Below are 12,205 nucleotides of genomic sequence, written 5' to 3'. Positions count from 1 at the left end.
GTGCTTCTTTTGCACATTTTGTTTGAGCTCGTTTTTCTGCCATGAATTGGAAATTCTAATCAGTCCAACAACCATTTCTTCGTACTGTTTTCTTCCAGGACAGCTTCGTAACCAAGAAAGCTACGGTGAAATTTGGAAGATAGGGTGAAGGTACTGGCAGAGGTAAAGTCTTCATTGCGTATTGTGAGTTACTCTTAGGTAGCTCATTTGGCAACAGCGTTGAATGCGAATGATGTGGTTCCAGGTTTGAGTCCCGATCCGGCACACAGTTTGAAATGTTTGGTTAGCGGATCCACTGGTTGGTCAAAGGATTTGTGGAATGAAGGTGACAAATAAGAGACATTCTTTTTAAATGTACGAAACTTTATTGGTCACGAGTTGCGCGTTTGTACAAAAGACGGAGGAGAAGAAGAGCGAGAGGAGCGGTGTCCATGAGGTGGTGTGGCGACGCTTAAGACCGGGCCTGCGGCTGGCTGGCGATGTAGGCGAGCGCCTTCTGGATGGCCTCTGGGATTGGGGGAGGGGTGGGCAGGTGCGCGCCCTGTGGCACGTAGCCGTTCTCGTCGGCGGTGTACTGGATGGCGAACTGGTTGCCGGCGTCGTCGGTGTAGGAGAAGTCGCCGCGCACGGCTTCACCCAGGCCGTCACCGTCGGGGCCGGGGGCAGACACCTGCTTCAGGGCGCCCTCCTGCGAAGCGCGCTGGCCGTCGGACGTCTCGAAGCTGTGGGAGAAATGCCGAGGTGGCGTTAACAGTCTTCCACAACACACAGAATAGCTGATGTAGGCAGGTTATCGGAATATTAATAAAAATATTTCTCCTACAATTTCTGTTGTAATAGTGCATCACGTATCACGTGACTTCATACTGAACACACAAACGTGCACGCACTCACTTCCTGTATTGCTTCAGGTGCTTTTATGAAGAAGCGAAAACTTGGAACAAGTCACGTGGGACACAAGTCTGTGTGTGAGGTGGATGGCAGCCTGGCTGCATCAAACGGACCGCCTCACCTTGATCCACGCGATTATATAACACTGACTGTCGACCATCACCCCAGCACCTCCGGCTAGCAGCCTCCTACGCAGAGGTTAAAGGTCAGGCAGTATATCAGTCTTCACCGCAAAGGTAATGGGCCTTCCACTGTAAAGACTTAGTGTGACGGGAAATGACTGTCTGTCAAGGCTGTACCGTTAAGTGCCATAAATTCTGAACTGAAGACGCAGCCCATGCGGTAGGCTCTTCGCTAGCTGGCATAGCACTGATGCATCGAAAGAGCAACTAGCTAGTTGCGTCACACGTGCCGCTGATTTCGCCGTGTCGAATCTGAGATTTCTGATTTCTTAGGAGGTATTGATTAAATGAAGAGTTCAAGGACCTTAGCGGCTTTTACTAAGTATTATAACAATTTTTTTTGTATACTGTACTTTAGTCAGACGAAAAGTTTAAAGAAAACTACGGGCTATTTAGTACTAAATTTAGGTCACGTTTCAACAAAACTAAAACAAAGTATCATGAGTAACAGAGACGAGAAGAAAGGTAACTTTGAGACCTTTCCACCGACCGAGGTGGCCGAGCGGTTCTAGGCGCTACAGTCTGGAACCGCGCGACCGCTAAAGTCGCAGGTTCGAATCCTGCCTCGGGCATGAGTGTGTGTGATGTCCTTAGGTTAGTTAGGTTTAAGTAGTTCTAAGTTCTAGAGGACTGATGACATCAGCAGTTAAGTCCCATAGTGCTCAGAGCCATTTGAACCATTTTGAGATCTTTCCCGAATATACAGTGGAAGAAGTAGTACTTATAAATAGGATAAAAAAGGAAGTGAGGTGTGTCATGCAAGGTAATATCAATAACCGTTGTAGAACAACAAAGCATTTTTTCAGAAAAATCGTACCATACGATGAATTACTCTTATTATGTACAGAGCTAGGTTTCTGGGAGTTTAGTTGGCGTAGTGCGTTAAATGGAACAGACGTGAACAATATGAATGCTGTATCATAAAAGAATGGAATAACTTTCAGTTTGTTGTCATGATAGTTGAAGATTTATGAAATGAACAGTGACTAGAAATAACAGGCGAAGAAAGAAGTTAATGAAAGTCACTTCCAGAAAAAGGGACACATTTGTGATATTAGCGGTTCCTGCAAGGTTAACGTGGCTTGTGCAACCGAGTGAAAAGAAGACAAAAGTCAATGTATGTACTCGTACGTAAAATAGGTACCGAACGATTTTGGGTGTGAAATTAGCAATGGACTGCATTACTTGCTGACTATCGATTTTTCACGGTATTTGAAACTACATGAAGTCCCATTCAGGCCTGGAAGCGCATTTATAAATGAATTCCTCCTTTGAAATTTCCTGGCGGGACTAAAGTTGTGTACCAGACTGGCAACCGAACTGGGAACATCCTCTTTCACAGGCAAACCGAGCCTTGCTCTTTCATTACATTTCCCACGAAATTCAAAGTTCCGGTTCCGAGTTCTGAAACGGCACACATTTTTAATTTCCCAGGAAGTTTCAAAACAGCGTACACCTCTGCAGAATAAGACAAGCATTCTGGAATTTAATTCCTTATCGACGTACGCTTCTTTGAGAGCATTGAAAAGCTTAAAGAAGTACCGAAACAGCTTCGATACTACTCTTTAAGCATGTTGAGTTGTACGTTCCTAACTATGCCTGATTTCTCGAACATCTCACCTGTAACGGTAGGAGCCATCAAAGTTGACATCGTTGGTGGCAGAGACAATGACGGCGTCCTTGCCTCGTCCTCCAGCGACAGGCCTCTGGGGCAGGGCCATGGCGGCGGCGGCCAGGCACAGCACGGTTACCTGCGGCAGACAATTGAAGCACAAGGGTCAGTACAGGGGTGGTTTTGGGGAAGTAAATAAGCAGTGTTCGTCAGAAATACTGTTTTCAATGGTATTTGTAACAGTGAAGAAGAAGGCAAGGGAGGAAGAGCAGGAAGAGGAAGAGAAGAAGTAAGAGATGGAGGAGGAAGAGGACTAAGAAGAAGAGAATGGGAAGAAGAGGAAGAAGTAGAATGAGGAGGAGAAAGAGGAGTAGGAGAAGAAAAGGATGAGAAGAGGAAGTAGGAGAAAGAAGATGAGGCGGAGGTGAGGGATATGGAGGAGGAAGAAGAAAGCAAGTGGATGAGAAGAAGAAGGAGGGAGAGAAGGAGAGAGATGAAGAGGATGTAAGAAGAAGAGAACAGAACTGTACAAGACTTCAATCAAAAATACGCTGCTCATATGTGGTGATAGATTAGCAGTCATCGTAAACGATGCACTCATTGTACCGTAGCTGTCCTTAGTCGTCCAGAGACTTGAATCTCGCTAACGTCGAGACTCATTTGATGCGCTCGTGCAGTATCCCAGAAAGTCTGTGTTTGGTAAAGAAAATGGAGGGCAACCATTGGCAAGCTTCAGTTATGAACCATTCCGGGATGTATTCACTCGTGGTTTGTAGGATAATACTGACGTCACGATTCATTGGCGTCATCTGCTTGAGTCAGAGAGTGAGGTCCTCACGCGTGGCTCACGCGGAATTGCTCTGCAAGTGAAAGGCGAATGACTGCAAACGCCATTCGGAATCATACTTTCAACTTGTTGTCGCAATATACGCTCCTGCTTTTCCAGGTTACAGAACTGATACTTTTGGGAAAAAAATATTGAGCCGATTACAAGTGTGATTTAGAGAAAGACGTAGCTTCATTGACTCCATCACAGTATCACTTGTTGATCACATATTTTTATCATTTCAGTTCCGAACCAATCATCGGTGTATGTGGGATTATTTTTCTCTAAACGTCGGTTTCATTCATGAAATAAAGAAGTGTTGACATACGGATACACTTTCGCTTTAGTGAGAAGTACGAATGGTGAATGAAATGTTTTTCTGATAATGAGTACAGTATCGGCCTTGGGGCGAGAGACTGATATTCTGATCAGAACAGTCGAAGAGGAATGGATGATAAAGGTTGAACATCCAGTCGACATAATAATAGATTGCAGTTGTTCGCTCAGAGAATACAAGAAATAAATGGCCGTCTAGGTAAACCGGGGGGAACTTCAATCGTGATGACTGCAGAAGAAATTTGACGGTAGATTTTCTTGAGTACCACTTCGGGCAAATTGCTTATCGGTCGGTCGATAATGTGGGCATCTCATTTCTTGTTGCCGGATTTCTCACCTGAACTCGTCTCTTGTAATGTCGTTATCTAGAGACCAGGCCTGAACAAAGTCAAATATTAATCGGAGACTATCACTTTGTACCGAAATTTTGCAAAGGAAATATTAATTCAACTTCCAGGAGATATGAAACCCATGCGCACATTTCGTCAACAATTGTACTATTCTTTGACGTTTTCTGAAGTGTCCTCGCAGATATTCCCCCTCTCGCCACTCCGTCTCCCCATTTATCGACATACTGAAACTCGCATCGGCCATCGCTGTGAGAAGGCACGCGATATCGTGAAGAGCAAACGCACTGGCGAGGCTCTTGCGGTTTGCATGCCGGGAGTCCCTGACATTCTGTGGACGCCTGTCGTAAGAACTTCGTGCTCGGCCCCTCCTACCGGGGATAGCGCAGATACGGGCAGAGGGCAAGGTCGGCAGATGCGCAACAAGTGGACGTCTTCCGATGGCATCTCTCGCTCGCAAAAGGCGCTGCCGCCCTCACTGCCAAGACGTCGGTGTCACGCATCTCTCACCAGGAAGCTGCGTGCGAGGTGGCGACACTCCACACTGTACAGTACACGCATTCAACGTAACCATTAGCTGTACATTCCCGCCCTGCACATTTCGCTGCCATTTCTTCAACTTCTAGTATGTACTCTACGAAAGAAGATGAACGTATGTACTTCAGCAGTACAACTGAGGGAAACATGAACTTAATCGAAATCCGTTATAACCAATGAAGTCGATAAAAGTCGAAATCTACAGCAAAAAAGATCTACTAATCCGAAGAGTAGTTTGGAAACAGCATAAAGAACTAGGAAGGGATGGGTGAGTCTGTCGAAGGAACCATTCCGATAAGGCCCAAGTGATGTAGGGAAGACTTGAAAAACGTGTATGAGAAACAGTCGAAAGACTTTATAGTTCTGCTGCGCTTCAATGGGTTCACTCTCTTGAGCGCTTCACACTTTCGTCTGAAATGCATTTGGAACGCAGCTGAAATACAAAATTCTTATTGCCCCAAATTTCTACCCCGCTCTTCTCGATATCGTCTCTGTATAGTATCACTGCTTTTTGCAGCTTTAATCGGTGAAAGAAATCGGTATTCAACCCTAAGATTTGCTGTTGTGATTTAACAGCCATGGTCTTGTTAGAGGCTCTAGACTCTTGCATTCGTCAAGACTCTTGAACTGTCTTACCCAGAAAGTTACATCTGGACCTATACTTTTACGTGTACTCCAAATCACGGCGAAATTTAGCATTTTTCCATTAGAAAGTCTGACCGTGGATCGAGTCCTCATCGTGTGATTTGCTGTGTGTCACATACCCACTGAAACAGTGAGCCTCGTCACAACCATTTTTCGACAGCAGACATTGAAACCTCGTTAGAATAGGCAACAGATATTCCGTGCTTTTCCGGAAAATGTGTTTATACTAGAGTTGTACATTTAAGAGTCAGTTCTCCCTCATAGGAGCACATTTTTGGAAAGTCATTATACATTTCCGCCGTCTTGAAACACAATTTCTTACTGCTCTCTCCTCAGTCGAAAACATTTCTGCCCACAAGGACTGTGTTGACACCAAGGAGCGTTCTACGTAAATCACTAATGCCTCGAAATCGCTGTCTTACGTGAAGCAAATAATGCAAAATTCCACATATCCTTTCGTTAGATAAAAATATTGAGTCTCGAGTGCGCGAAGACCATCTAACTGAGAGAAACCCGAACATTGTGAACAGTGGGTGCGCCGACACCGTGAGAAGACGACCGTGTGTAGAGGCGAGCACAAGGACCCACTGCGGTGACCTCGTTTCATAGCCCGGCGGACGTTACGTCGGCGCGCTGCCCCCGTTTCCGGACGGTCCTTCGAGAGTCTCCCGTTGCGCAATGGCGTCCTCTCCAGCGTCACTCAGCGGCGAGAAAGGTGCTCTGTCACCGTGCCCGATAGGCTGTCCAGCTTGCTGGGAGCTCCGGCCGCTGCGTTCGCTTTCCAGCATCTTAATTGGGATGGGTCCTTCTTTCGATAGGTCACCAGACGATCCACGCTTCCACTTAACACGGCGGGAAATTTACTTGCACCCGTAACCGTCCATCGTTCAAACCTGTTGCGACACGCTGTGATGTCTTCGTGGCTACACTACCCGTTTCCATGACAGGCGGACTGCTTTCACCAAACGCTTATCCCTGGCAGGGAAGGACTCCAGTAAATGCAATATCGGGGAAACGTCGTATGTGGCAAATACTTTTACGGTATTACCCATATTAAAATTGTAGTGTATGCCTCACTTTCACTTAAAGCTACAAGCTAAATAATCGGATGAGATGAAGAATGCTATTTCCCTTCCACCGCCATTTTAAAAGGTATGGACGACAGAAAATAACATCGGAACACTGTTATCAACGCTACTGCGCTTTTTAAACGTTTCACACCTTTCAAAAAATTCGTTAAAACTGCATTTTCGTTCCAGAAATGTAAGCTCTCGGCTGGTATTGCTGTTATAATTATTGTAAGTCAGCTTGAAGCTATGAAACTAGGGCAAAATTTGTGTAGCTTATGTCGCCTTCGTATACGTACTTAACTCTGCTGACTCCTAGGCAAGACATGACTGATGATGATGCAGCTGAAAGTGAAATGACGTTAAACGATCATATGTGGACTGAATACGACTTCGACAGACATGTCGTTCCTCAGAGAGGGATATTCGCGTTTAAATTTTAATGGATCTTTCCCATGAAATGCGCGCGTATTCTGCTTGAACGCGGGATCGTTCACTTATGTGTTGTACTTGAGTTTCACAAAGAAAACTTAAGGCGAAAGTGCCCGTACAAAACGGAAGACGAAGCTAAGGCTTTCGCATGTAAATGACGCTGTCTTCATCAGGCATATAAAGGTGTTCTCTTCCGGTTTAGAAAAACTTAGTACTGTACTAGGATTTGCCGTAATCGATGTGGTGTGTATTTGCTTTCGTCCAGTCTAGGAGACAACTCATTGCTTGCAGGGAAAATTACAGTTTAACCTGCAGTTCAAACTGCAGAGCAACTTCATTTTTCTACATCAACGGAGCAAAGCCAGAGGTGAAATACGCGTTGAGCCCTCAGTGCAGCTGTGCGTTATATGCGCCTCCTAGATTCAGTAATGTACGAAATATGCGTGTCAGTTCCATAAATGTAGGAGCATAGACGATGTTGCAAATATAAAACAGGGAAATCGTCACCAAGCGGTGAAACTTGAGACACAATTATCTCACTTTGTGTCAGCTTTACAGAACGGAATGATAGTATAACTGGACATGCTGACTAGCACAAAAGACAGGATTGTCGTGTGAAATACACCAGCCGTAAAAACCTCCTGTTGATGCTGGTGATTAAACTGTAGGTAGTATTTAGTAATTAATCTGACTGGTCCGACGCCTACTGAAAAGCAGATTTCGGAATTTTTATTTACAAAAGTCGGACAATAAAAGGATTTTTCAAATTGGCTAGTACTGTCATCATAGTACACATACTGAGAAAGATGTTCTCAAAATTTATGCTGGTCTACACAACACGTGTGAAATCATAGGAGAAGTCTACATTTTTCAGCTTGCGTTTACTAGTGTTTCAGGATTATTGGAACATTACTTTTCTCATATAAAGCCTTGTTTTGAAGCTAATGAATGTATTTTGGTGAACGTGACAAGACCTTCTATGTGACGTTTATACGTATGGAACTATTTCCTCTAGCCCAGTCTATTTCTCCGGACAAAGAATGGAGAGAGAGAAAAAACATTATTCTTGCAGCTGACTAATTCAGTTTTCATTCCACAGACAGTCTCAACATTGATGATTTTTCTGCGATACGCAGGTAATATCACTGTCACTGTGGGCACTCTTCAGTTTGCATGAGGTGCATAGTATGTAAGAACTATGAAATTGTTAAGAACCTAACGTTTCTATAGAAACTGCTGTCAAACTGTTGAATAAATTTTTTTGACTAGACTGGACCAACTTGGTCATTTGTGGACGTGTGAAAGAATTTTCTCTAGCTTTTTTTGTTTTAATTTTTCTGGTCTATGCATTGAGTGACAAGAACTGAACTGCTTCAGCTCACATCCCACTGATAGTACTAGTGCATTCTGTTCTGCCATAAATACGCTGGTGCAAACTTCATCCTTCAACCAGGTTACAGGATGAGATGCAACGTACTTCTGGATTACGAAATTATTAGAACCTGAAGCTTTCACTAAAAACCTTGCTGTGAGGCTAGTAAATATTTTGGCGACCGTGACAGGACTAACTTGCTTTTCTTCTCTAGACTTGTGAAAGTCTTTCTCTGTCCTACTAAACGCCTTTGGATGGTGATTGCAAAGAGCAAGTGGAAGCCAGACGCAGCAGTGGGAACGAGACGTGGGAGAGCGTGGGTCAGCACTTCCGTGGGCGTTTGCAGCTTCTGAGAAGCGGCCTACCCACGGGGTGGCAGACAATGGGAGAGCGATAGCGAGTAGAAAGCGGACGCCGGCCGCGCCTCTGAGTATGCGCCCTGCAGTGCACCGGTGCGCCGGAGTGCAGACGCCGCCCGGACTGACAGCTTTCGCGGCTCGAAATGCGAAGTCAAACAGACGGAGGGAGGGAGAGAGAGTGAACGAGAGGAGTGGTCCAACGCATTGGAACACCCGTCGCCACGTGCAGCCTCCGACTTACCAGCTTGAAGAACATGGCGGTGGTAGTGGTGGTGGTGGTGGAGAAGCTGAGAGTGTCTCTTGTGCTCTGCAGACCTGGAAGGACTGATGTACCGACCACGGGCCGCGGGCCCTATTTATACGGGGGCGAGAGCTGCTGCGTTGTCGTCCGGTGGACGGAGAGGCGCCAGGGGAGGGGGGAGAGAAGAAGAGCGCATGTGCTCCCAGGAAAGGCGCCCAGCCGAGCTGAGGTCGGCCGCCAAAGGTTGCGATAGGGCCGCGTGCCGCCGCCGTCCCCGCCTCTGCTGCTGGCATTTCTCAGGCCGGCGGCCGATGGGCAACCCGTCCGATAGCACGCGTCGCCTGCTGTGCTCACACCCGACCTACCGAACTCCTTTCCCACTTTAGAAACAGGGAGACTTACGACTTCATTATTTTATTTGCTACCCTTTGCGTTTGACCTGTCACCTAGTGACTAAGACACCTTGCCTTTCCGAAATACTAAATGATTTTTTATTTTAACTGGGTGAGATTAAGACACGTGAACACAAAATAAGCAGTCTCGCATATGCGGGTGACTTAGTTGTGATGGCAGATTCGATTGAAAGTTTGCAAAGTAATATTTCAGAGCTAGATCAGAAATGTTAGGACTATGGTATGAAGATTAGCATTTCCAAAACGAAAGTAATGTCAGTGAGAAAGAGATATAAACGGATTGAGAGCCAAATAGGAGGAACAAAGTTAGAAGAGATGGACGGTTTCAAGTACGTAGGATGCGTAATCTCACAGGATGGCAACATAGTGAAAGAACTGGAAGCGAGGTGTAGCAAAGCTAATGCAGTGGGCGCTCAGGTACGATCTACTCTCTTCTGCAAGAAGGAAGTCAGTACCAAGACTAAGTTATCTGTGCATCGTTCAATCTTTCGACCAACTTTGTTGTATGGGAGCGAAAGCTGGGTGGATTCAGGTTAACTTACCAATAAGGTTGAGGTTACGGATATGAAAGTGGCTAGGATGATTGCAGGTACTAGTAGATGGGAACAATGGCAGGAGGGTGTCCACAATGAGGAAATCAAAGAAAAACTGGGAATGAACTCTATAGATGTAGCAGTCAGGACGAACAGGCCTAGATGGTAGGGTCATGTTACACGCATGGGAGAAGCAAGGTTACCCAAGAGACTCATGGATTCAGCAGTAGAGGGTAGGAGGATTCGGGGAAGGCCAAGGAGAAGGTACCTGGATTCGGTAAAGAATGATTTTGAAGTAATAGGTTTAACATCAAAAGAGGCACCAATGTTAGCACTGAATAGGGGATCATGGCGGAATTTTATAAGGGGGACTATGCTCCACACTGAGCGCTGAAAGGCATAATCAGTCTTAAATGATGATGATGATGATGATGATGACTGAGATTTGATAAATTACAGTTGCTTCTCGCAGCCTTATAAAGTGTATTCAGCACACCTTCCGACTGCATGTTCCTGTGTCACATAACTCTTCTGACTTCATCTTCCCATCTTGTATTAGAGCGACCTCTTTCTTTATTAGATGAAATCAATTGCATCATATTCTTAGGTCATTTGTCCTCACCCAAACGGCATTCATGTACAAACCATCACAGTTGTTCTGCTTCGATTGGATCCATTACAATGGTATCCATGTTCATTCTGTAACGTACGTCTTCATTTTTGATTTTATCCGATGGTGTCAAACCATAGCAACACCTCCAAAATCCCATCTCCGCTGCTGTTAAGTTCCTCTTAATTCTTGCTGTAATTTCCCTTGTTTCTACTCCATACGTTACTATAATTCCTAGATAACAGAACACAGCATGTCATTCTCAATGGAGAGAAGTCTTCCGAAGTAAGAGTGATTTCAGGTGTGCGGCAGGGGAGTGTCGTAGGACCGTTTCTATTCACAATATACATAAATGACCTTGTGGAAAGCATCGGAAGTTCACTATTGCTTTTTGTGGATAATGATGTAGTATATCGAGAGGTTGTAACAATGGAAAATTGTACTGAAATGCAGGAGCATCTGCAACGAATTGACGCATGGTGCAGGTAATGGCAATTGAATCTCAATGTAGACAACTGTAATGTGCTACGAATACACTGAAAGAAAGATCCTTTATCATGTAGCTACAATATAGCAGGTCAACAACTGGAAGCAGTTAATTCCGTAAATCATCTGGAAGTAGGCATTAGGAGTGATTTAAAATGGTATGATCATATAAAGTTGATCGTCGGTAAAGCAGATGCCAGACTGAGATTCATTGGAAGAATCCTAAGGAAAAGCAATCCGAAAACAAAGGAAGTAGGTTACAGTACACTTGTTCGCCCACTGCTTGAATACTGCTCACCGGTGTGGGATCAGTACCAGACAGGGTCGATAGAAGCGATAGAGAAGATCCAACGGAGAGCAGCGCGCTTCATTACAGGATCATTTAGTAATCACGAAAGCGTTGCGGAGATGATATATAAACTCCAGTGGAAGACTCTGCAGGAGAGACGCTCAGTAGCTCGGTACCGGCTTTTGTTGAAGTTTCGAGAACATACCTTCACCGAGGAGTCAAGCAGTATATTGCTCCCTCCTACGTATATCTCGCGAAAAGGGATTAGAGCCCACACAGTGGAATACTGACAATCTTTCTTTCCACGAACAATACGAGACTGGAACAGAAGGGAACCGATAGAGGTACTCAAAATACCCTCCGCCACACACCGTCAGGTGGCTTGCGGAGTATGGATGTAGAGGTAGATGTAGATATAGTATTTATAATAATTTTCTAATATCTCAGTCTTCGTTTCTGATATAATACGTGTGTTCCGCAAATCTCGGTTTTAATTGTTTGGTTACTTGTCCACCTCGCGAATTCTGGTCTCAGTTTCGCTTTTACAATGTATCCGTCTTCGTTAATTTGTAAGAATCTACAAACCCTACGACTTCAAAATCTAAAATCAGGTCGTAGTTCACTCCTCCAGTAACTATTTTTTTCCCTAAATTAACAGTTGATACTTATCTTTTATACTCTCTGTGTAACTTTCTAACCATGTACTTCGGTCATACTCTTCCTCTGCAATAATGACCTGGTCATTAGCAGACTGAAAAGTGAAGAAGATATCATTTACAGACACAACCATAAAATTAAGGCGGAATTCAAATACGTTTTAAATATGTAGGTGCTATCGTGCATGCTTGACTTAAACCTATGGTAATTGGAATCTCTCCATATGTTTGTACCTACATCAATTCTCCAAACTTTGGCATTATACAAAACCGTAATTGTATGAACATATAAACAACTCATGCAATTCTCCACTATTTACGGAGGGGACTGCTACCACAGACTTTCTTAAGATGAACGAAAATCATATGGA

At 44.6% G+C, this 12,205-nt stretch overlaps 1 protein-coding gene across 1 annotated transcript in view; it reads right to left on the bottom strand.

Moving 5' to 3' along the window:
- Positions 1 to 345: 345 nt before the first annotated feature.
- LOC124545769 (larval cuticle protein LCP-17-like) overlaps positions 346 to 12,205 on the bottom strand; it is a 141,935-nt gene continuing 130,075 nt past the window's right edge. Inside the window, exons 2-4 of the mRNA XM_047124715.1 lie at positions 8,848 to 8,958; positions 2,694 to 2,824; positions 346 to 722 (exon numbers count right to left, since the gene is read on the bottom strand). Coding sequence (XP_046980671.1) covers positions 452 to 722; positions 2,694 to 2,824; positions 8,848 to 8,958 — 513 coding nt within the window. The 3' untranslated portion in view covers positions 346 to 451. The remainder of the gene's footprint in view (positions 723 to 2,693; positions 2,825 to 8,847; positions 8,959 to 12,205) is intronic.

This window comes from Schistocerca americana, chromosome 8 (genome assembly GCF_021461395.2).
Source record: "Schistocerca americana isolate TAMUIC-IGC-003095 chromosome 8, iqSchAmer2.1, whole genome shotgun sequence".
NCBI lineage: Eukaryota > Metazoa > Arthropoda > Insecta > Orthoptera > Acrididae > Schistocerca > Schistocerca americana.
Note: the sequence above shows the minus strand (reverse complement) of the source record. Positions and strands in the feature narration are given on the sequence as shown.